Source organism: Nicotiana sylvestris, chromosome 4, assembly GCF_000393655.2.
Source record: "Nicotiana sylvestris chromosome 4, ASM39365v2, whole genome shotgun sequence".
In the NCBI taxonomy this organism is placed as follows: Eukaryota; Viridiplantae; Streptophyta; class Magnoliopsida; order Solanales; family Solanaceae; genus Nicotiana; species Nicotiana sylvestris.
Genome location: NC_091060.1, coordinates 126,997,264 through 127,023,850, shown reverse-complemented (window position 1 = coordinate 127,023,850; position 26,587 = coordinate 126,997,264). Strand labels below are relative to the sequence as shown.

Genomic DNA, 26,587 nt, shown 5'->3' with positions numbered 1-26,587 from the left:
GGAGTACAGAAAAGAAAGGCAATAGCAGAAACAAACTTTCACCACACTTGGAGAGTTTTACACCAGTCTGTTTCAGAGGTTAAGGCAGTTGGATGTTCTAAGGCCAATTGAGTCAAAATTACCAAATCCCCCTCCGAAGAATCTGGATTATTCCCTCAGGTGTGCATATTGTTCTTTGAAGAGCGCCATCCAAGATCTTATCGATACAAACCAAATTGGTGTCCAAAACCTGGAAGCACCCAACATCAATCAAAATCCATTTCCAACACATGTCGAAACGCACATGATTGAGATAGTGCACAAGGATGGAGAGCCCAAGAAGCCTTCAAAGTCTATCATGATGATCCGTGCCAGTGAAAGTAATCCAGTCAAAACTCCAGTTGTTACAAAAGCAACAACTTCGATAGCTGAAGGGTTGACAAACAAGCTAAGTACGACCAATGATAAGCCGCCTGCGGTAGTTTTGAAGGGGTTCCCAGATGATGTTGAAACAAAGCAAGGAAAGCCAAAAGTGGTTGTGTCGGGGATAGCAAGTAAGCTTGTTATAATCATGGAAGGGGCTCGCATTGACCCTATTATTATTAAACCTGTGACCCAGCTGCTGATAGATAATACCAAGGCTATTCCGTGGAATTACAAGCGAGTGATAGTAACTTATAAAGGGAAAGAAGTGGAAGAGGAAGTTAATGAAACCCGGGGGTTGACTCGTTTGGGGAGATGCTTTGCCCCAGAGGAATTAAGGAAAGATAAGCCACTCAAAGATAATCCAATCCCCATGAAGAAACCAATCACCAAAGAAGAGGAGGAAGAATTCTTGAGAAAAAATGAAGGTGCAGGATTACTCCACCATGGAATAATTAAGGAAGACACCCGCTCAGATTTCTCTTCTATCATTGTTGATACATTCAGACGAGCATCGCGGGCCCTCATGAAGATTTTGAATGAGGCTCATGTCCCTGATAAGATCACAGTGAACCATTTGGAGAAGATTGCCAACAATATATCCGAGGCAAACATGATCACTTTCTCGGATGACGAGCTGCCTTTGGAGGGTCTAGAACACAATCGAGCTCTTTATCTCATAGTGAAATGCGAGGATTCTGTGGTCTCGAGGGTACTAGTTGATAATGGGTCCAGCGCAAATATTTGCCCTCTCTCCACTCTACAAAAGTTGAAAATTGATACTGAATGGATCCACAATAAAAATATATGTGTTTGAGTTTTTGACGGAGGGGGAAAAGATTTTGTTGGCGATATCGTGCTCGAACTGACAATAGAACCAATTGAATTTACTATGAAGTTCCAGGTACTAGATGTGGCTGTCTCCTACAATTTGTTGTTGGGCAGGCCTTGGATACATGTTGCCAAGGCAGTCCCATCTTCTCTGCACCAGATGGTAAAGTTTGAATAGGACAGACAGGAAACTGTTGTGCATGGTGACGAGAACTTATATGCTTACAATGATACATCCATCCCGTTTATTGAAACCGAAGATGATAAAGGGACTTGGGTCTACCAAGCTTTAAAAACGGTGTCAGTTGAGAAGATTCCAGAGGGGGAGTATATTCCAGGTCTAAATTTAGCCTCCGCATCTGTCATGGTAGCAACTGAAATGCGGAAGAATGGTTTTGTGCCAAGCAAAGGTCTGGGCGCATCTTTACAAGGCATCGTGCAGCCAGTGTTTTTACGTGAAAATCTAGGTACATTTGGTCTGGGATTCAAGCCCACATTGGAGGAGGTGAAGAGGGCTAAAAGGTAGAAAAAGAAGGCATGGTCACTCCCTAAGCCTATCCCACGTCTCTCCATGTCCTTCGTCAAGCCAGGGGCCGTGAAGCACCTAGTGTCAGCAGTCCCAAAACTTGTGGTTGACTTTGATGAAGAGCTGATTGAAAGGTTCCAGAGTCTATTTGATGAGGTGAACATGGTGGAAAATGGGGAAGGTTCCAGCAAAGCAGATGTGCAGTTTATTGGGCCAAAAGTGAAGCTTATCAATTGGAAGACTACTCCTCTCCCTACTCGGAAGGAGTTTTGGTAGTTTGCTTTGTTTTCCTTTTTGTTATCTGGATTATTCCAGGGTTGTAATCCAGATTTTTATTTTTCGCTTGTTTTGATATACAAACCCTTCTATCCTTTATTTTAAATGAAATGCAATTTCCCCTTTTCCATTACTCCTAATAGTGTCATTTTTGTCTTTTTTTGTACAATTCTTTTTATGCTGGCTTCAATGACATGACATGCGTGAGAAATTTTTGGCCAAGTTTTAAAAGCCAATCTAACTCTGAAATAATAATCCAAGATGTAGATTGCGATGATGAAACAGAATATGATGAAGAAGCGGAATTTGAGGAAATTAGTAAAGAACTAAATTATTTTGAAGAGAAACCCAAGCCTAATTTGAATAAAACTGAAGTAATCAATTTAGAGGATCCAGATAATATTAGAGAAACTAAAATAAGTGTACACCTTGAACCACAAATCAAGGAAGAAATAATCAAAGCACTGTTTGAATATAAAGATATTTTTGCATGGTCATAAGATGACATGCCGGGTTTGAGTACTGACTTGGTAGTTCACAAATTGCCAACTGATCCGGCATTCCCTCCTGTCAAGAAGAAAAACAGGAAGTTCAAGACTGACATGAGTGTGAAGATCAAGGAAGAAATCACAAAACAGTTGGATGCAAAGGTCATTCGGGTTACTCGATATTCCACTTGGTTAGCTAATGTTGCGCCAGTACCAAAGAAGGATGGTAAGACCAGAGTGTGCGTTGATTATCGTGATCTCAACAAAGCAAGTCCAAAGGATAACTTCTCGTTGCCAAATATCCACATCTTGATTGATAACTGAGCCAAGCATGAGATCAGGTCTTTTGTGGATTGCTATGCAGGATATCACCAGATCTTGATGGATAAGGAAGATGCAGAAAGGAAAGCGTTCATCATACCATGGGGAACATATTGCTACCGGGTAATGCCATTTGGTTTGAAAAATGCCGGGGCAACTTACGTGAGGGAAATGACTACCGTATTTCATTACATGATACACAAGGAGATTGAGGTTTATGTAGATGATGTGATCATAAAGTCAAGGAAGCAGTTTGACCATGTCGGGAACTTGAGAAAGTTTTTTTCAGAGGCTCCACAGGTACAACCTTAATCTCAACCATGAAAAATGTGTATTTGGTGTCCTGTCGGAAAAATTATTGGGATTCATAGTCAGTCAGCGAGGTATTGAGTTAGATACGTCAAAAATCAAAGCCATCCAAAAATTGCCACCGCCAAGGAATAAGATTGAGGTGATGAGTTTTCTCGGGCGTTTAAACTACATCAGCAGGTTTATTGCTCAACTCACGTTAACTTGTGAGCCCATCTTTAAGCTACTGAAGAATGATGCCACAGTCAACTGGACTAATGAGTGCCAGGAGACATTTGATAAGATCAAGGGGTACCTGTCAAACCCACATGTGTTAGTCCTGCCGGAGCATGAAAGACCTCTAATTCTCTATTTGACAGTCATGGATAATTCATTCGGTTGTGTCTTGGGTCAACACGACATCACTAACAAGAAGGAGCAAGCCACCTATTATCTCAGTAAGAAGTTCACATCCTACGAGGTCAAGTATACTCTCCTTGAAAGGACATGTTGCGCCCTAATTTGGGTGGCACAAAAGTTGAAGCACTATCTGTCGTCCTACACTACTTATCTCATTTCTCGTATGGATCCTCTAAAGTATATCTTTCAGAAGCCTATGCCCATAGGAAGACTTGCAAAGTGGCAGATTTTACTCATGGAGTTTGACATCATCTATGTGACTCGCACCGCAATGAAAGCCTAAGCTTTGGCCGATCATTCGGCCGAAAACCCGGTTGATGAAGAGTATGATCCATTGAAGACTTATTTTCTTGATGAAGAGGTAATGCATATTGACAAGGTTGAGAGGATGAAAATCCAGGTTGGAAACGTTTCTTTGATGGAGCCGCTAACATGAAAGGTGTCAGAATAGGGGCTGTGCTCATTTCTGAAGCAGGGCATCACTACCCTGTTACAGCCCAACTTTGTTTCTATTGTACCAACAACATGGCTAAGTATGAGGTATGCATTCTGGGTTTGAGGTTAGCTGTAGACATGGGAGTCCAGAAAGTATTGGTTTTGGGAGATTCGGATCTGTTGGTGCACCAGATTCAAGGAGAATGGGAGACTCGGGCTTTGAAGCTCATACCGTATCGACAATATTTGCATGATCTTTGTTAATGATTCAGATTAGTAGAGTTCAGGCATATTCCTAGGATCTATAATGAGGTTGTCGATGCTTTGGCTACTCTAGTGTCAATGTTACACCATCCGGATAAGGTTTATGTCAACCCTTTGCATATTCAAGTTCGAGATCGGCATGCTTATTGTAATGTTGTTGAAGAGGAACATGATTGTGAACCTTGGTTCCATAATATCAAGGAATACATCAAATTGGGGGTATATCCGGTACAGGCCACATGTGATCAAAAGAGAACGATTCGATGTTTGGCTAGTGGGTTTTTCTTAAGCGGGGGAATCTTGCACAAGAGAACTCCATATCTTGGATTGCTGAGGTGCATAGATGCTAAACAAGCTTTGACCATCATGGCCGAAGTTCATTCCGGAGTTTGCGGGCGGCATATGAGCGGATATGTTTTGGCAAAGAAAATTCTTCGAGTAGGTTATTATTGGCTCACCATGGAACAAGATTGCATCAACTTTGTGCGCAAATGTTATCAATGCCAGGTACACAGTGATCCGATTCATTCTCCTCCATCGGAGTTGCATACAATGTCTGCACGTTAGCCCTTTGTTTCTTGGGGCATGGATGGTATTGGACCAATTGAGCCTGCAACATCGAACGGGCATAGGTTTATTCTGGTGGCAATCGATTATTTCACCAAGTGGGTTGAAGCTGTAACTTTCAAATCTGTGACCAAGAAGGTAGTGGTGGATTTTGTTCATTCAAATCTCATTTGCCGGTTTAGAATCCCCAAGGTAATCATCACAGACAATGCTACTAATCTCAACAGTTATCTAATGAAAGAGGTATGCCAACAGTTCAAGATTATGCATCGAAAATCCACTCCGTATCGCCTCAAGGCAAATGTAGCTGTCGACGCAGCTAACAAGAACATAAAGAAGATATTTCAAAAGATGGTGCAAGGTTCTAGGCAATGGCATGAAAAGTTGCCTTTTGCTTTGCTAGGTTATCGCACTACTGATCGCACTTCAGTAGGTGCAACTCCTTATTTGCTGGTATATGGGATTGAAGCAGTTATACCCGCAGAAGTCGAGATTCCATCCATTCGAATTGTTGCTGAAGCTGAAATTGATGATGATGAGTAGGTCAAAACCCGTTTGGAGCAGTTAAGTCTGATTGATGAGAAAAGACTGGCTGCAGTATTTCATGGTCAATCGTATCAAAAGAGAATGTCAAGAGCATAAAACAAGAAGGTGCATCCCCAGAAATTTGAAGTGGGCCAGCAAGTATTGAAACGCATCCGTCCACATCAGGTTGAAGCTAAAGGCAAGTTTGCCTCAAACTGGCAGGGGTCGTTCATTGTAACGAGAGTGTTGTCCAATGGTGCTTTGTATTTAACAGATATAGAAGGCAAATGTGTAGATATGGCTGTCAATTCTGATGCAGTCAAGAGATATTATGTATGATTTCTTTGGTTTGTCTTCAAATTGTGTTGTTTGTATTTGGCATGTTTCGAATATTGGACCGAAGAAGGAATTTTATTCAGCTATCTAAACACTTTTATTCTTTCCTACCCCTTTGAACCTTATTTATTTTCTTTGATACCCCTATTTTGGAATCGGACGTTAGAGTTTAGAAATATAAATAAAAAAAAGAGAAAACGGAAAAACGAAAAAAAAAGTAAAGCAAAAGAAAGAAAATAAGTCTTCAATAAGTTGACTGAGGGTCGACCAGGTTCAGTGGATGTTCGAGTGGTTCCCCACCGAGTAGTTCATCATTAGATCTAGAGACGTCCCATATTTGGTGTTGATTGGGTTAAGGGGGATATACCCTTATGCTCCCATCAGGGTTATGAGAAAGGTAGGCAGGAGACAGGTCATACCACGGGTTGCTAAAATAAGTCACTTCACCCAATCTGTGAGATCGCAGGTGCGAGACCTAGGTCGCATGTGCAGTGTCCGAGAGATAAGTGGATTCCGCAGGTACGGATTTTTTGGCGCAGAAGCGGCCCGCAGGTGCAAAATATTGTCCGCAGATGCGGAAATCGCTGGGCAGAAAGTATATAAGTTCCCCTTTGCGAAATTTAGCACATTCTACCATTTTTGAAGTCGGGATTGAACTTTTGGAGGATTTTGAAGAGGAAATCAAGGGGATTATTGTTGAGGTAAGATTTTTCAACTTAATACTCGTATCTATGATGAATTTCAGTTGATTAAACATGGAAATTGAAGATATTAGGGGGTGAAAATTTGAGAAATTATGGCATGAAATTGGAGAGTTAAAATTGGGTATTTAAGGGACCATTTGAGATCCGATTTTAATGATTTTGGTATGTATAGACTCACGAGAGGATAAGGATTCTAGCATTTTGATTTTTATTGGATTCAGAGACGTGGCTCGGGGGTCGTGTTTGCCCATTTTCGGGATTTTGAGTCTAATTTGATCATTTTCACGTGGGCTTTGTCCCTTTGGCTTGTATTGATGTTATGATTCTAATTTTGGATAGATTCAGGACGATTTGAGGCCGAGTCGAGAGGGGAGGGCATTGCGAAGTAGATTTTTGTCCGGTTCGAGGTAAGTAATGATTGTAAATCTTGTCTTGAGGGTATGAAACCCCGGGTTTCACTTCGTTTCACTATATTGAGGTGACGCACCCGCTAGATGATGAGTGTGGGGGCGTACAATATGTTGGATCGGGATGCATGCCGCATGGATATAACACTTGGGTTTGAAGAGCCCCTCTGGAGTCTACACACCCCCAGTGAGCACAGTCGACTATATATTTACGGATCGAGCTACACGCCACAACGGTTGTTATAAGGTACCTATTCATCGTGAGTGCTGGGTGTGAGCGCTGATTGATGAGAGTTGAGTCTCGTGTGACTGAGAGGCTTGCTCGATGGGCTATATATATATATATATATATATATATATATATATATATATTATGGGTAATGCTTTCTCGAGGGGCTTGTTTTTATGAAATTATTGTTTTCACTCCTCATTATACTGAGCCTCTGTTTAAAATGTTGAACAATTGTTTTAAACAATTTTCATTGACACTGGAGTTTTTTTACAATATGTACAGAGTTTAAGTACTGATTTGGCGTTGTTATTTTCCACTGAGATTTTTATGTTATGAGATGTATATGAATGACCGAGAGATTTTTGCCCGAGGGGCTGTTTATGATTTTTGTTTGCCCGAGAGGCTGTGTGTGAACTATGTTTTGCGTGAGGGCCCGATTGTAATTTTTCATCACTTTTGCTATAAACTGTATTGAAACTCTATTGAAACTGTTGGAAAACATCTTCAAATGATTTTTAGCAAAAGGTAGATTTTAAATGAGACGATTTGACTCATATTCTGATTTTAAAAGCATGTTGTGCTTACTGAGTTTATCATGATGTGGATCTTATTTGTTTTCCTACTGGTCAGTCTCTATTTACTTTTATTACTTACTGAGTTGGAGTACTCACATTACTCCCTGCACATTGTGTGCAGATTCAGGTATGTCTAAACTCGGTGGGGGGGTGTTGATGTCTCAGTGGCAGGTTTATTGGAGTTAGCAAGGTAGTTGCCTGGCGATTGCAATGATGCTTTTCTCCCTCCTATTTATCCCTTAGTGCATTCTGTGATTTTTCCGACCATGTTGGTCTTAAGGTTGTCAGACAGTTGTAGTAGATGCTCATGACTAGTGACACTCCGATGTCGGGCTTTCTTTCCGCACTATTGTTTTTGTTCTAAACACTTTATAAAGGTTTATTGTTAAACAGATTAGACCTTATCCTAAGAGTGAAAACATTGATCCATTTTGGGTTTGTGTCGGCTGGCCTAGTTCCATGATAGGCACTATTACGACCGGGTTGGTTTTGGGCCGTGTTAGTTTGAGGGAGTTCAAAGGTGGCGGAAGAGAGACAATGTCTCTAGGGTTTGGGGTTGGGTTATAAGAGAAAAGGGGTTAAGAGTTGTGAGCCGTTGATCAACTTTTATCAACAGCTGTGAGGTCTGGGTCAGTTTGGACGGGTATGATTGGGCCTAGGAGTTATTGGGCTGGGGTTTGGGTAGTATAGGTCCGAAAAATAGGTAAAATTTGGGCTATTATTTAAATACCCAACATTTAGCAAGATATAATTATGTAAATAATTAATAAAAATAGAAATTTTTTAATTGTGCACTAAAATGATTAAAATTAATAACGTAACATTTTAAAAATATTAAGTTATAATTAATATGAGCTATTATTGCAAAGATGCGCAATTTAGCCTTAAAAATGCAAATATAATTATAAAAATGCACTAAAAAATATTTAAACATGGTATAAATGATAAATTTAGATGATTAAATCATCATAAATATAATTTGAAGGATAATTATTGAATATTTATATATAATAAAAATGCAAGAACAAATTGGTTTAAAGCATTTAAAATTATGAAAATTATTTATGTATGCTTATAAATCAAATGATGATGCATATGCACTATTTTGGAAGTACATGTATATATATTTAAAATATGGAGGAAACATTGAGTATCAATAGGTGCTCTAGTATCGCAATTGTGAACACCTGGGTCGCATTTGCAAGCTTGACAAGGGGCCCTTAGGTGTCGCAATTGCGATGCCAAGCTCGCAATTGGGAAGTGGTTTGGATTTTGGGTAGTTCGCATTTGCGACAAAGATGTCGCTTTTTTTGAGGGCAGCAGTGTCATGCCCCGAATCTGACGAGGCATGGCCGACACTCGGTACCATACTCGGACCGAGCGTACCACATTGTAATTGTAAACTCTGGAGGAGTAACCATCAACTTAGGCTGATTGGGCCATATTCTGAATCATATGAAAATATCAACTCTCTTATCTGGGGGTAAGCCTACCCAAAGGCTCATATATATATATAAGCTTGACGAGGCCGCCATGAACATCTAGTGATATATAAACTGTATATGACTCGTCTACAAGCCTCTAGAGATAACTGAATTGTACCATGGTCGGGACAAGGCCTCGACCTACCCATCAAATCTTAACATATAAAATGGACTCCAAGGTCTTAATTTGGTATCAGAGCAGTTTTGTCCTAGGGAGTTTACAAGCCGTGTCTAGTAGAGCCTTGTTTATAGATGTGTTGTGCACCACATTATATAAATAAGAAGTTAAAAGGCATTTAAGAGTCTGTTACCCTTCTTTCAAATCCAAATCATGCTATAGAGTTGAGTTATAAAAGTCCGAGCCAAGACTTATGTTTGCTAATGATATAGAGATGCTTTCAATTAGAAAAAATTACAGCTAGCCAGAGGGCTAATATAGCAACAAGTAAGGGCACTAATATAAGAGAGTTCTTGACGATGTGGACCTATTTGAGGCCCTATCGGATGGTGCATACCAAATATTCAAATTTCCAGCTTAAGACCCTAAGATGGGAGTGTGAAATACACCCCATGAATAGCAGGTCATGGGAGTATCATAAGGTAAGAGTTTAAGTTTTAACATGTAACTGAAGCAATGTGAAGGAGGGTACGAGGTACCCAATTAGTGGAGATTATCAATATTTATAATTTAGGGAGAGAAATACAAGTACTCTGAGTATACTTTCAACAGTAATAGAGGTACGTACAATTGGCCACACCCATCTCAGTTATGCTTAATGGAAGCTAACAGATATAGTTTAATAGAAGGATGAGATATCAGGATCCAGCTTGGGTTAGAGTAACCCAGAATGGTGGATTGAGGTAGAGCTAAAAATGTGAAACAATGTTTTGTTGAGATTTTCAGAATAATGTGATAGACAAAAATATTAGTAGGAGAATAAGAAGAGAGTAAATGAAACATTATGAGTAAGGTGTGATAAATGAGTGATAACGGTAAATCATAATATGATATGATGAAAATGTCTATAGTCAAGTGAAGGAAAAGACAAAGAGGTGACAGGCCTCGAGACAATAAAAGAGTATAAACCAAAAGTCATATCCTCATTTTGAGAAATGAGTTGGTGAGTCCAATGTGAATACCAGAACAAAAATTTGGACACTCAAAGTAAGAGGAATCAGCATGGCCTAGTCAACAAGATAAACTGAACATCAATCAGGGATCGAATGATGTGATAATAGTCGGCATCAAGAGAATTTCAAAGATCATATTCTAGCAATAATAAAATGGACAACATAAGAATAACCTTTAAAGGTCATTCAGGAAGACACTCCACCAAAGCAAAAACATTGAGCAAAGTTAAGCTTAAGGGACTAAGTGTGCCAGTTACACTAGGTGTCACCCTCGCGCATAAAAAATTCAGTTATCGTTGTGAGCACGTGATTTTTGCCTCACACGAATTACTCCAAAAGAATTCCCATATTTTACTATCCCTGGTATAGAAGGGTCACTGCAAGGCGAGTAAGATTGAGCGAAGATTTGAAAAGATGCCCAAGATGAAGAGGTAACTATGAACTAGTAAAGAAAGAATGCGGTAAAATGGCGAAAGGAATGATATTGCATTTATTCAGATCCTACAGATATACTACGACTCCATAACATTATGCAAGCACAATACCGGAGATAGGCAGTAAGGGTTCCCATATAAGATGTTATAGATAAAAAGTGCGAATGAATATTTGATACATTAGGAGCCAGTGCAAAAGGTAAGTTAAGACAAAAGACATAACCCAAGAGAGGTTACATAGAATATGGATACGAGCATGGACTAACGAGTAGTTAGTAGTTGATTCAGGAATTGCCTAGTTATGGCTAGACAAGAGGTCTCAGATAAATCAGTAGATCATGCAAGATAAACGTAGTGAAAACCAACACAGAAAATTCAGTCTCACATATATGACATTGTAATCCTTAAGGAATATTCAAATAAGAGTTGAGGTAGTTAATAGTACCATATAAGTATTATAGAAATAAAAGAGAGTGCCACTGGGGAGATAGTATCAATTTTAGTTCAGAAATAACCCTACGAGTATAAGGGTACAGAGGTAAGTAAGGATAATTATAGGCGAGTAAGTACATAAAAAATTCCATCAGGTATATGATGTAATAAGCTCGTAGCTTTACAACAATCAGAGAGTCATCCATATGTACTACAACAAAAGACTGGCTGAGTAAATAAGGAAGGAGGCTTCAACATAAACATAGTGACCTAAAGAAGAAATGATCTTGTAGCAACAGTCTCACTACAATATTGTATGCACGCCATAAGAAAGCGACACCTATCGTGATTAAGGAATGCGAAGTAAACATCTAAAGTAATATTCGAGATCATATGATTTGTACAAAATTAAAATATATATGGGCACTAAGATAAGCCAAGTATTCATGTAGCAAGTGGCATAACGACCCGGAAAACTAATTTCATACTTTTAACGAAAGTTGAGAAGACACGAAAGGAATTATTTGATCTATGACCCAGAGTTAGTTACGTCATGAACACACTTCAGATTTTGGAGTGTTATCCATGCAACATATATGTTGACAATGATACAGCTATATGAGACTCCAATATAAGTTAAAAGAAATAATTGGTTCCACGTGACATATAAAAGCTTGATTTGCTTGAAGGTTACATCATAGATGTTCCATAGCATACACAAGGGGATAAAGTAATAACTAATACCCTGAGCTGCAGATTAGAAGATAGCTTAAACCTACTCAAAGGCTAAGATAGAACAGGAAACTAAAGAGTTACATTAGCTAAGTGAATCAGGAGTCTGATTATTAGACCCCGATGAGTAAAGAAATCAGGATTCAAAACATTGTGGAATCACTCTTAATATCAGAGGTACAAGAGAGATAGTACAATAGCTATATTCTATAACGGATTTATAATAAAGCCAGGTAGAAGTGTACCAGCCTCATAAGAAGTCAATATGAATGCTCCCACCGGATCGTGTACGCACTAGAGGTGCAAGTATCATAGTATAGCTTCAAGTTGTGGATGTGAATTCCACCTATGTGGAAGGGAGGTTATGAAAGAGACAGAATATATGATGCAAAATGTAAAGGTAAGTAAGGTAAAGGTAACAAAGGTATGAGATACTCAATTTCAGAAGCTTGGTAATAGTCCAGACTTTAGATAGACGGCTATAAGCGTCGTGATTGTGAATCCATAAATGATATTGGTGTCATTACTAGCATATCTTCCACCCTATGGTTTCTAGGTACTGAGAGGTCTAGTTAAGAGAGTACAGAAGAGATGGAGGTGGCATGATGTTTCACTTGAGGTTCCAGAATAACATAAGGAAATCTATAGTGCTAGCAAGTTAAAGGAAGGTTGCGAGTAGTATGCACAGATATATGTAGGTCGCAAGCTAAAGTACGGTAGAGCGACAAGGTTTTAGCTAGACAGGAGTAGGTATATCAAAAGGTGAGTGAGAAGGTGACGAGAATAAGTAAGTCCTCGGGATTAAACCCATCACAACAATAGAGCTGATGGTTTCCATAAAGTTATAAAAACTCAGTATAGACTAGGAGAATTTAGAAAAGATGGAATGTTGTCCTAATGGTAGAATAAGGGTGTAATTGTGATAGATAAGAGGATGACGTTTAGACCTTTGATTGGGTAATGATTCAAAGAAAAAGGATTTCATGAATTGTACAGGATTAAAATACCCCCATATGGTGAATCACATTGGGATGCTATGAAATACGATTATTGAAGTATAGTATTGTCCCGAAGTGGATCAGATAAATAACTGCAGATGTTCCCCGATGAGACGTGAGCCCTAGTGATAATATATTACATAAGAGGTTTCAAGTGATCAATGGTACATTATAGATCAACATTAAGGAGAATAAACAATAAATGGATGAATGTTCCAAAGTGTGAGATAATATTAGGCTATCATTCTTAAGATAAATAGTAATGAGGAAACGTTAGGGGACTTGAATTTATACATAGTGGATAAGCAGCGAGAGAGTAACTTGGAGTTGGGTAGCAGACATTGGTCATAATAAATCAAAGTAAGTGTTGTGGTATGGTATAAGCTACCTAGATATAGTAAAGCCATAAGGATAGATATCCGAGGCTATGACACAAGATATAGAAATAGTCGTAAGTTCGACAAAGTACCAAGCAAAGGACTTCAGTATACCTATAGATGCCTAGAGGGACAACTTGCCATAGTTCTGTATATATTCATAATGTGAGGTCTAGAGATTGGCTAAAAGCCGGAGGAAGTAGGAGAGAAGAGTTGGATATGTACTCGTACAAGGACAGAGTTGTACAGGCTGTACGAGAGAAGGTAGCAACAATTACGAGATTGGAGGAATTCTGACCACAAGTCATGGTGTGATAAAGAGGCCTAAAGGGGGGAATGCCCTGGCCTTCACAGATTAGTTGCCTAGATGGAAAGACAGTAGTAACATATTTATAAGAGCTTTAGGTTATGAGACTAATCAGTTCATCAGTCTACATTAGAGGACGAATGTTCCAAATGGGGGAATTATGTTACGCCCCATGTTTTCGTACATAAGAGTACGTCGTAAGTCAGTTGATGTTAGCTCAGAAATGAAATCATCTTTGAAAAGTTTACAAAGTTAGTTAATCATGTTAATGTGGAGGTTACAAATATTGAAGATTATGAACAACAAGTATAAAGAGGGTTGGAAGGTTCAGACGCTAAAGGAATTGAAAAAAATATTGTTTCGTCGAAAGTCGACAAGTTGGGAATGTTATGACATGTACTTTTGGGGTGAGACTAGGGTGCTTAACGTGATAAGGAGGTTATTTTATAAATTAGGTTAGTCGTATGATAGCCGTTTGTTATGTTTTGAAGTTAAGCGAGTTGTGGAACAAAAGTCGATGAAAGTCATCAAAAGTTACATTCATAAAAGTGTTGAAACTTAGGTCAAATGTAGCTGAGAATTTCTTCCAATGTATTTAGACTTACGAGATGATCTACCTATCAAATTGAATATCTACGAGTCTAGTTTCCAACGGATTTAACTGTTCATTGATTCAACATTGGAGTAGAGAGATATTCACATTTTCACGGGACCGCGCAGATAGTAGGTGACAAGTAGGTGCATCACCTACTTGCCAAAAGGAGTGGCCTCAATTAAAAGCTCCAAAGTCGGCCAAGAGAGTACTTTTAAGGGCTATTAAACTCATTTTTTTTCACTTATCTTTCAGACCAAGAAAACCAAATTGAACCCCTGCAACTCCTCCCCAAAAATCCCACACAAACCCTAGGTTATTTCGGACGTTACGATATGATTTTAGTGCCGAAAACACCGGACAACTTGTTAGTTTCTCTTTCTCCTTCTTGTAGCTGCGTTGGGGAACATATTTTGGATGAAGAAGAGCTAGTGTTCGTGGATTCTACTTAGTACAAGGTAAATATATTTTTCTCCTTCCATTATCTATGCTTGTACGAGTTATAACTCGATCATAAAGACTAGACCTAGCGAGTTTCGAAAGAGTAGTATGTTGTTTGTTGTTGCATCACTGTTCACTGGTTGTAGACTTATTTTTAAGTTGAATTCCTGGTTGGTTTATTGGATAAGAGTCTTAATTATGTACTGTTTGTTGTGGTGCTCAATTTGAAAGAAAAGACAAGGCGAAACGTGTTTTAGTAAACTGAAAATCAATTTTGAGTTTGCTGAACTCGTGGGACTATTTTGTGGGCTGTTTTGTGTTGTTGTTGGGTTGTCTCTTTTGCTACTATTTATACGGAGTTTGGGAGGAGAAAGGTTGTAGAAAAACACCACAAAATGGCAGGGTGGTTTGCTGGTCGTTCGTCGTAACATTTCGGATTGTTTGACACTATTATGGTTGTCGTTTTGTGTATGAAGTGATAGGGGTATGTTGGCTATTTTTTGGTATTTTGTGATGGATATAAGGTTGTAAAATGATGTATATATGTTGTTATTATTGTTCTCTTGTTGTTGGTGGTGTTATGTCGAATTGGGAGGAAGTAGAGATTATAGGGGAGATGCTGCCCGTTTTTTTTTTATAAATTAAGCTTGTTGTTCGTTGTGCGATAGTTGTACTTTCCATAACTTGATGATAGTTTTGTTATCATTGTTGTAGATTAAAGTGCAACGAGATGCGTTTAACGTGGTTATTGGACAGATTGTGATAAGGTATGTTAAGGCTATACCTTTTTTTCATTTGGCATGATCCAGTAACTACATATGTTTGACAACGAGACATAAAGAGAAGTTCATACACCTGAATTTATATACACTATCCTAGTCTCATAAGTTACAATATTTTCCCTTATTGGGACTTCATATTCAGTTTAGTTTTGTCTTATGATAGCTAAGAGAGCAGAGTCTATATATACAACATTACAGTATTTTCACTACCATCGAGCTATAATCGGTGACAGGCCCCTATTGGGCAACCTCTGATTAGATGGTAAGTTATATATCGAGCCTACTGCGGTCGAGCGCCTATGAGAGATCCCAGCATGATCGATATACATAGCCTAGTATGGTCGCGCGCCTATGAGCGATCCTACTACGGAAGAGCAGTTATATATATATATATACCGAGCCTTATAGGGTCAGACAACTATTTTACTTACTATATTGAGAGAGTTGAGTCATTATCAGCAGGTAAGCATATCTTTAGATTATCTTTGACTCTCAGTTACTTTCAGTTATTATATTATCAGTTCAGTTTCAGCTTTCAATTATTCTGTTGCCTTACATACTCGGCAGATTATTTTGTACCGACGTCCCTTTTGTTGGGGACGCTGCATTTTTGGCCTGCAAGTCCTCATTGACAGCGGGACAGACCCTCCCAGCAAATAGAGTCAAACATCATCTTGGTTGGTAAGATCCACTTCCACGGAGTTACCAGGTCTAGACCTTGGAGTCCTTTTTATATATACAAATTTGATGGGTAGGTCGAGGCCATGTCCCGACCATGGTTCAGTTCAGTTATCTCTAGAGGCTTGTAGACGAGTCCTGTATAGTTTGTATATCAGTAGATGTTCTTGGCGGTCTTGTCAGCCTCCACATATATATATATATATATATATATATATATATATATATATATATATGAGCTTTTGGGTATACTTACCCCTCATATAAGAGAGTCAATATTTTCATATGATTCAGAATATGGCCTTATCGGCCTAAGTTGAGGATTACCCGTCCAGAGTTTACAATTATAAAGTGGTACGCTCAGGCCGAGTGTGGCACCGAGTCTCGGCCATGCCTCATCAGATTCGGGGCATGACAAGCAGGGTCCGCAATTGCGAACCAATCTTCGCATTTGCGAAGAGCTTCCCAGTCCTTTGATTCTGTAATTGTGATGGTTTCTTCGCAATTGCAAACCCATATCGAAATTTCAATAATTGCAGCTGAACATAAGGGTTGAAAGCCGGGATTTTATCTCTCATTCTCTCATTTGTGAACCCTAGTGTAACGACCCAGCCGGTCGTTTCATGAGTTACCGCTCTGTTTCCCCCATTTCTGCTTCTTTATGTGTCGTTCAATTGTATTATTTTGTATCAGGTTTGGTTGGTTCAGGTTCGGAGTGTTCTTGGAGAGGTTTGAGACACTTAGTCTCTTTTGAGTAAGCTTAAGTTGGAAAAGTCAACTAGACGTTAACTTATGTGAAAAAGGGCTTGGATGTGAATTTTGATGGTTCGGATAGCTTCATTAGGTGATTTGAGACTTAGGAGCGTGATCGAATTGTATTTTGGAGGTCCGTGCCAGATTTAGGCTTGAATTCGCGAAATTGGAATATTGGCATTTTCCGGTTGATAGTGGAAATTTTGATATCGGGGTCGGAATGGAATTATAAAAATTGGAGTAGGTCCGTTTTGTCATTTTTGATGTGTGTGCAAAATTTCGGGTCATTCGGAGGAGATTTGATAGACCTTTTGATCGTTTGTGGAATTTGGAAGTTTTGGAATACTTAGGCTTGAATCCGAGGGTGATTTGGTGTTTTGGCATCGTTATGAGTGTTTCAAAGATTTGTATAAGTTTGAATAGTGGCATATGACTTGTTCGTACTTTTAGTTGAGATCCTGGGGGCCTTGGGATGATTTCGGATGGTTATCAGGAAGTTTGGGAGTTGGAGTTTGTAGCTGAAGTTGCTAAGGTTCTGTCATAACCGCACCTGTGGTTAGGGGACCTCAGGTGCGATGAAAGAATAAGCAGAAGAATAGCTGCAGATGCGGCCAGGAGCTAGAAGCCCAGGAGTCGCAGGTGCGGAAGGTTGAACGCACCTGCGAGACCATAGGTGCGGTAGTTAAGGCGCAAGTGCGGTCCCAAGACATTAAGTGGAAACCAGATGCGGTTGGCTAGATCGTAGAAGCGATACTGTAGAAGCGGTAAAAGGGCCGCAGGTGCGAAATCCCTGGTCCAGAAGGTGTAAAATGGTCCACTTCATGAAATTGTCTAAGTTTCTCCATTTTTGAAGACGAGAAAGGAGATAGGGCAGTGATTTTTCAAGAGAATCAAATGGTTTCAGTTGGGTAAGCTTCCTAAGCTTTATCACTTATGTTTGTGACCATTTTCCCATAGTTTAACCATAGTATTAGTGGAAATTAGGGAAGAAAGTTTGGAGATTAGGGCTTGGAATTGGAGACTTTGATTTAGGGATTTGAGGGGTCGTTTGTGGTCATGAGAGTGTAAGGATTCTAGTTTTGTGAATTTTATCGGAATCCGAGATGTGGTCCCGGGGGTCAGGTTTGACCAATTTCAGGATTTGTGATGTAAATTGATTATTTTCGAGTGGGCTTTATTCCCTTAGCATATATTGATGTTATGGTTCTAATTTTTGTTAGATTCGGGATATTTGGAGGCCAAGTCAAGAGGCAAGGGTGTCATGGGTTAGATCTTGGCTTGACTTGAGGTAAGTAACGCTTCCAAACTTGGTTCCGAGGGTTCGAAACCCCGAACTATGTGTTCTATGATTACTATTGAGGTGACCCAAATGCCAAGTGACGGGCGTGTGGGCGTGCACCGTGATAAATGCGTCCCAGATCATTCTAGGGCACCGCTTAGTGACTCTTTATGCTGATATCTGTGATGTACTCATGTGATAAAGTTAATAAGCTTTGAATCATGCTAATTATCATGTTAGGGCTTCACATCAACACTGTTGAGACTCGAGAGGTTGTTTCCTGCTGTCATATCATTAGCTTTATTGTTATTATGTACTCAGTCCTATTCATGCATATTATATCATGCCTCATTCTCGATTATTGCTAATTGACATATCATTTCATAGTTCGGGCTAGTATCATGACATTTAAGCCCGTGTGTGTGAGACTGGAGAGTAGTGACTGAGTGAGGTCGAGAGCCTGATATTGAGTGACAGTATGGGATCGGGTTGCACGCCGCAACGAGATATTGATTATGCCTTCGTTGGATTGATATAGCACTTGGGCTAATAGAAGCCCCTCCGGAGTCTTTACACCCCTAGTGAGCGCAGTTAATGATATTGAGGGATGGATCTTCCCTGGACATGGATCTTGTCCGAAGTATTATACCTGGAGATGGATCTTCTCCATGAGGCTGGATTGGCCTGTTTCCCCGGTACTGCATGACTACGATCAGTGATGTTTATTCCGGGATGGATCTTCCCTGGGTGGCCATATACAGTACTGAGTGGTTGAGCATTTGTGAGTGGAAGTACATGGAATATTGATCATGCTAGTTGTGCATCGGTACATATAGATTTTCCTGAGTTTTGTACTCCGTACTGTTCAGACTGCATTTATATACTGTTGAGTTTTACTTGAACTACAAGCATGTCTACTTTTCTGTATAAATAATATGTTATTACCTGTTGAGGTTTGGTTCGTCACTACTTGTTAGTCCATAGTTTGGACTTTTTACTTACTGAGTTGGTGTACTCACGTTACCCCTGCACTTGTGTGCAGATTGAGGTATCTCCGGCCACGGTAGCGGTTGTTGATCATTTCGTTGTGGACTTCCCTTGGAGATTGCGAGGTAGCTACTTGGCGTCCGTAGTTCTGCCTTCTCCTTCCTTATCTTCCTTTAGTATATTTGTTAGATATTCTCAGACTGTGTTGGTCTTGTTATTGTGAACAGCTATAGTAGTTTGCTAATGACTAGTGACACCCGAGGTCGGGCTTGTATTTTGTTCCGCTTTGTTTTGGCTTTTCACTTTATATCATTTATTGGATTTATGCTAAAAACCTGGTTTTACTTGAGTTTTAAATGAATTGTGGAAATGTTTTGGTAGTAAGTTGGCTGGCCTAGTATCGATAGGCAATCACGACTGGGTCGATTTTGGGGTCGTGACACCTAGTCTCGGTAGGAGGCAATTTGAAGAGGGGATTTTCACCTACAAACATTGGGTACACGATTATAATCCATTTCTAATCATATTATATCAGCACATCTTATATTTTAACATCAAAATCATGTGAATCAAAGTGAAAATTTGTGAAATTTTGTCAAGTTTTTGAAAAATAAGAAATTGAGTTTTGAGAGTCGATTTTGACTCGAATTCTGATACTAATCACATATATGAACTCGTGGGGTCATGGATAGATGGAATCTACCATTGGACCCAGTTTTTGACCGGGCAAGACCCGAGTTGACTTTTGTTGACTTTGAGAAAAGCGTAAAGATTTTAGCTTATCTATTGCAATTGAATTCCCTAGCATTGTTTGATGATATTAAGTCGATTTTGGTTAGATTTAAGCCGTGTGGAGGTGGATTTTAAGGGAAAAGCTATTTTCTAGTGTTAATTTGGCCTAGTTAAGGTAAGTGTTTTTCTAATTTCGTGTGAGGGAACTACCCCTTAGGAATTGTATTGTTTGATTCAATTGTGCTAAGTGAAATCCGTGTAATCAAGGTGACGAGTGGGAACACGGGTTGTACGTGGTATTTGTTCTATTTAGGTTACTTAAACTAATTCCACTCTTAAATTGAAATGCCATACCATGTTCTAGATTTTCTTAGTCATTCTATTCTTACTTGTGTTAGTCTATCCTTACATGGATTAAAAGATTTTTTTAACACTTATACTATCTCCTAATTGATACTTGCTTTAATGCTTTAGTTGAACTTGTTGTCCTTTTTATTGTTACATGCTATCTCTTTATTGTTGATTATCATTATTTGAAGTCATTATATATGTTATATGTCACGACCCAAAATCCACTAAGGATCGTGATGGCGCCAGACACCACTGTCAGGCAAGCCAACACTAAATAACTAGTAATTTCTCATTTTAAATATTTCTGAAATCATTTCTTTTATACATTAAATAATAAATAATAAATTTCGCTAAAGGAATAGTGATATCTTTAACAATCTTCAAATACCGAATAATCCCATGGACATCTCAGAACCTGGTGTCACAAGTGCATGGGCAATTTCTAGGAAATAATGTAATATAATAATTGTCCGGAAAACAAGTTGGACAATAGAAAGAAAATACAGTACAATACTCTGAAGGAGACTCTGCTGGCTGCGGATCGTCTTGAGAAGGGCAGCTCACCTAAGTCCCCATATCAACCATGTCGCTGCGCCAAACCAGGCCACTAAACGTACATGTGCATGTGCAACAAAAATGCATAGCAAGTGTAGCATGAGTATGAAAACAATGTGTACTCAGTAAGTATCATGTCTAATCTCTAAGAAGTAGAGCCGAAAGGTCGACTTCGAAACTTACTAATGATCTAATAATAATATACCCATAATATAGTAAATCAAGGATTTTTATAAACATGGTTGTAACTCAATAGAATGAAGCAAGCAAACAATTATGTTATGCATAGGAAATTTCCAAAAAAAGATTCTTTTTCATTATTTATACACATTCTGAATCCGAGAAAGCAATATCATCATTTATAAATATCAAGGCAAGCATTACAAGTATGCACAAATCCTGTCGAGGACGTACGGGCCGATCCAACAATATTTAAACTGTGTATTGCCAGAGGGTCGAATGGTGCGAACCATACCTGCATCTATTACCCCGTTCGCGAATCAAACGTGCGACGCAGTCAAATATAACTAATAGGGTTACCCCCCTCACGAATAATACATGTGACATAGGTACCCATAGGGGTTATGACACTTGGCACTAAAGAATATTAACCTAATTAAATGGAAATACTTAATCGGAACTATGTGAACCTTATTTGGTGTTTCCTTGGAATTATGTGAAGTACTTGTTGATGTTATAACTTCCTTCTATTAGTTCACTGTTAATCCTATTAAGAATTGTGTTTGACTTACATACTAGTACTATTCGACAGTAATAACGTCCCTTTTGTCGGGGGTGCTACATCTTTGAATGGATGTAGGTGGTTCCGTTGCTGATAGCGCCAATCGGAGATAGTGGTGCTCTCTTTCTCTCTTCACAATAGTCTTGGTGAGCCCCCATTTCCCCCAGGGGTTTTGTAGTTCTTCTTTTGTAAAAATTTCCACTTTTTGAGGTATAGATAGGGCTTTGTTGCCGGCATTGTCATTTTAATCTTTTGTATCATTAAAGGCTCAATAGACGTTGATGTGGGTCATGTATGGGTGCTGGGGTTGTCATAGGATCCCAGTGTATTTTGAAACTTTTTTCCAATAGATTGTCAACTGTATGTACTTTTGGAAACTTAATTATAACATGTTGTATTTAAGTAAAAATTTAACCAGCAACGTTTATGCATTTATATAACATCTCTCTCTCCTATGTTTAAAAATTGGTGATGCATTACTTCTTCAGATATTGAGTGAATCAGGTAGGAAAGGCTGTATAAGCTTGCTCGACCTGGTTTGCTCGGTTGCGCGCTGGTCGCGCTCCTCGATGATTGGGGCGTGAAAAACTTTGCATTAGAGCCTAAGGTTTTAAAGCGTCCTAGGATGTCTCGGAGCCATGTCTAGTAGAGCACTCCTTATCGGTGTGTTGTCGATCACATCTATAAGTAGGGGGCTGCTTGGACATTTAGGAATAATACCCTTCAATGTTGGTCTATATAGTGTGTTAGAGAGGGATGTGAGGTTACTTCCTTCTAACTCATGAATTGTGCTATCTTTCATTTAATGGCACCTAAGAAGAAAGCAAGAATTGGCCAAGAAGCCAATGCCACCTCAGGATTGGATGATGATCCTCTACTTGATATTGCGGGTTAGGACAATCTCCCTGCTATCACTTAGCCTAGTTCTTCTACTCCTGAGTAGACTACCCCAGTTTCTACACCTACGGAGGGTACCACCATCCCTCTCGCCGATATGCCTGCTCCACTCCCAGCCCCAGTTTCTGGTTCCGGCATTTTTGATGGGGATCTTAGAGGAGCTATTAAGATGCTGACTCAGTTAGTGGCTTTTCAGGCGCAACGGTCAATTGTTGTAACCACCTCATTTAGCTTGCAAGGGGATTCTTCTGGTTCTAGGGTAAAAAGTTTCCTTCAATTAGACCCTTCAGTGTTCATAGGGGTACTGATCCCGGAGCAGACCCTCAAGATTTCATTGATGAGATGCATAAGACTCTCTGAGTTATGTGTGCTATTGAGATGAAGGGCGTGAAGTTAGCTTCCTATTGTCTAAAAGGGGTGGCATATTCCAGGTTTGAGATGTGGGAGGATTCCCGTGAGGAGGGGAGCCCTCCGCCGAGATGGAGTGAGTTTGAGGATGCCTTCATAGACCATTTCCTGCCTGCCGAGACTAAGGCAGCCCATGCTGCAGAGTTTGAGACCCTTAAATAGGGTAGTTAGAGTGTGTGGGAGTATCATATGGAGTTCGTGCGCCTATCAAAGTATGTTGTTCACATGAGCCGACTATGGAGGCTAGGGTGCGTCGATTTGAGCAGGTCCTTAGCCTTTTGGTTATTAATGAATCTGCAACATCTGCTCTAAATTATGACATGAACTATGGAAGGATGGTGGCCTTTTCCCAAGCTACCGAGGCTCAAAAGTTAAAGTACATGATGGAACGAGAAGGTAATAGTAAGGCCCAATCAGCGGGCAACCTTGGGTATTCATTCAAAGGCGGGAGATCAGCTTTTCGGGGAGGATCATCAGGGCCATCCCAGTCTTATGCTCAGTCTTCAACCAGTGCCCCGCCATCAGGGCACAGTCAGTAGCAGGGAGTTTCTTTAGGCCTAGCCAGGGCAGCAGGGGGTCCCACCATCATGCTCGATTAGGAGGAAGATCCCAGTAGCAGCAGAGGGACCATGCCATAAATAAGGGAGAATACATTCAGGAGTCTGCTACCTAGACATGCCAATATGCTACAGATGTGGGATGAGAGGCCATATTTAGAGGGATTGTCGTGCGTCCCGCCAGGGGGCGGGCAGGGGCATAGCTCAGTCATCCAGTCCTACAACTGCTACATCTTTAGTACACCCTCCAGCTCGATGGTCTCTAGCACCCACCGGGCATGGTGCGGCTAGGGGTAGTGCACAGAGTTTGGGAGGACCCAGTTGGTTCTATGCTATGAGTGGTAGTTAGAGTGTAGAGGCTTCCCTAGATGTTGTTACAGGTATATTGACAGTTCAATCTCATGATGTGTACGCTCTTATTGATCCCGAGTTTTCTTTATCCTATGTTACTCCTTATGTTGCTACAAGCTTCGGGATAGAACCAGAACAGTTCCATGAGCCGTTCTTTGTATCTACTCTGATTGGCGAGTCTATTACGACCGCACGGGTTTATAGGGATTGTGTTGTCATAGTGCATGGCCGAGATACCATGGCCGATCTTCTTGAACTAGGAATGATTGATTTTGATATAATAATGGGAATGGATTGGCTTTATTCATGCTTTGCCAAACTCCATTTCCAAACTAGGATCATGAGGCTTGAGTTTCCTAAGGAGCCAGCTGTTGAGTGGGAGGGGAATAATGTTATGCCAAAATGTAGGTTTATTTCTTGCCTTAAGGCTGCGAAGATGATCAGGAAGGGGTGCATTTATCATTTGGTCCGAGTTGCGGACACCACTGCTGAGGTGCCTACCCTTGATTCTGTACCAATTGTGAATGAATTCCTTGATGTGTTTCCGGACGAGCTCCCTAGGATTCCTCCAGATAGGGAGCTCGATTTCGGGATTGATGTGATGCCAGACACCCAACCTATATCCATTCCACCTCATAAAATGACGCCAGAAAAATTAAAAGAGTTGAAGGAACAACTGAAGGAATTGCTAGAGAAGTGTTTCATCCGACCGAGTGTGTCTCCTTGGGGAACACCGGTTCTCTTTGTCAGAAAGAAAGATGAGTTGCTACGGATGTGTATTGACAACCGACAACTCAACAAAGTCACAATAAAAAATAAGTACCCATTGCCAAGAATAGATGATTTGTTTGATCAATTGCAAGGTGCTAAGTTCTTCTCCAAAATTGATTTGCATTCCGGGTATCATCAATTAAAGATAATGGAGCAGGATATTCCGAAAACAGCTTTTAGAACCCAATATGGGCATTTTGAATTTATGGTAATGTCTTTCGGGCTAACAAATGCCCCGGCAGCTTTCATGGATCTTATGAAGCGAGTCTTAAAGCTGTTTCTTAACTCATTTGTGATAGTATTCATTGACGACATCCTTGTGAATTCATGGAATTAAGAAGACCACCCCGACCACCTCAGGGCAGTTCTACAGACTCTTCATCAGCACCAATTGTATGCAAAATTCAAGAAATGTGAATTTTGGCTTGAATCTGTTACATTTCTGGGGCATGTCGTCTCTAGAGAAGGAATTAAGGTAGACCCTCAAAAGATCGCAGTGGTAAAGGATTGGCCTAGACCTACCACTCCGACGGAGATTCGCAATTTCTTGGGTTTGGCTGGGTATTATAGGTGGTTCGTGGAGAGATTCTCCACTCTTGCCTCTCCATTGACCAAATTGATGCAGAAAGCGGCCAAGTTCTAGTGGTCCGATGCTTGTGAAAGGAGTTTTAAAGAATTGAAGTTAAGATTGACTTCGGCGGCGGTGTTGGCCCTGCCAGATGGTACAGAAGGGTTTGTGGTGTATGGCGATGCTTCAAGGGTCGGTCTTGGGTGTGTATTAATGCAACAAGGTAGGGTTATAGCTTATGCTTCAAGGAAACTTAAGAATCATGAAAAGAACTACCCAACTCACGACTTAGAGCTTGCAGCAGTAGTTTTTGCATTGAAAATCTGGTGTCATTATCTGTATGGAGTCCATGTGGATATATTCACGGACCACAAGAGCCTTCAATACATTTTCAAACAGAAGGAATTGAACTTGAGGCAAATAAGGTAGCTTGAGTTACTCAAAGATTATGACATCAACATTCTGTATCATCACGGGAAAGCTAATGTGGTGGTGGACGCTCTTAGTTAGAAATCTATGGGTAATTTGGCTCACTTGGAGGTAGGTCAAAGGTCCTTGGATAAAGAGGTTCACCAGTTTGGGAGTTCGTCTTGTGGACTCTAGCGAAGGGGGAGTGATTGTGCGGAACAGAGCAGAATCATCGCTTGTGGCGGAGGTCAAGGAAAAACAATACAACAATCAAATGCTGGTACAATAGAAGGAAGGGATCCATAAACATAAGACTACGGATTTTTCTCTTGGCATGGAAGATGGTACATTACGATACCAGGGGCGACTATGTGTTCCAAACGTGGATGGTCTTCGGGAAAGAATCATGGCAGAAGCCCACACTTCTAGGTATTCGTGCACCCAAGTTCTACAAAAATGTGTCATGACCTCAAGGAAGTTTACTGGTGGAATGACATAAAGAGGGGCATAGCGGACTTTGTGGAAAAATATTCAAACTGTCAACAAATGAAGTCCGAACATCAAAGGCCCAGTGGGTTAGCTTAGAGTATAGAAATTCCAATGTGGAAATGGGAAATTATCAATATGGATTTTGTGGTGGGGTTACCGCGCACTCCATGTAAGTTCGACTTAATTTGGGTAATCGTGGATCAACACACAAAATCGGCACACTTCTTACCAATTAAATCCACCGACACTGCGGAATAGTATAATCAATTGTATATCAAGGAAATAGTCAGGCTTCATGGAACTACCCTTTCCATCATTTTCGATCGGGGGGCCGGGGGGCAGTTCACAACTTATTTTTTGAAGAAATTTCAGCAAGGTTTGGGTACGCAGGTAAATCTCAGTACAACTTTTCATCCGCAAATTGACGGGCAAGCAGAGTGGACTATTCAGACACTTGAGGATATGTTGCGTGCTTGTGTGCTTTACTTCAAAGGTAGCTGGGATGATCATTAGCCGCTTATAGAATTTGCTTACAACAACAACTTCCAAGCCAGTATTCAGATGGTGCCGTTTGAGGCATTGTATGGTAGAAGATGTAGGTCGTGGATTGGGTGGTTTGAGATTGGAGAAGCCGAGCTAATAGGATCAGACCTTGTGCATCAAGCTATGGAGAAGGTGATAATTATAAAAGAGCGGTTTAGGACTGCTCAAAGTCGATAGAAATCCTATTTGGATGTTCGTCGCAGAGACTTAG

The 26,587-nt window shown here is 40.1% G+C and overlaps 1 protein-coding gene across 1 annotated transcript; it reads left to right on the top strand.

Moving 5' to 3' along the window:
* Positions 1–2,541: 2,541 nt before the first annotated feature.
* LOC138890140 (uncharacterized) lies at positions 2,542–4,818 on the top strand. Its single transcript, XM_070173502.1, has 4 exons — positions 2,542–2,749; positions 2,888–3,144; positions 3,377–3,618; positions 4,260–4,818. Exons 1-4 carry the CDS (start codon positions 2,542–2,544, stop codon positions 4,816–4,818), a joined length of 1,266 nt encoding a protein of 421 aa, XP_070029603.1.
* Positions 4,819–26,587: the final 21,769 nt, after the last annotated feature.

Coding starts and splice junctions, on each gene's coding strand:
- LOC138890140 (XM_070173502.1), top strand. CDS start 2,542: ATGCCGGGTTTGAGTACTGACTTGGTAGTTCACAAATTGCCAACTGAT. Junction 2,750..2,887: donor GCCAGTACCAAAGAAGGATG/GTAAGACCAGAG, acceptor ATTGCTATGCAG/GATATCACCAGATCTTGATG. Junction 3,145..3,376: donor TTTTTTCAGAGGCTCCACAG/GTACAACCTTAA, acceptor CCCATCTTTAAG/CTACTGAAGAATGATGCCAC.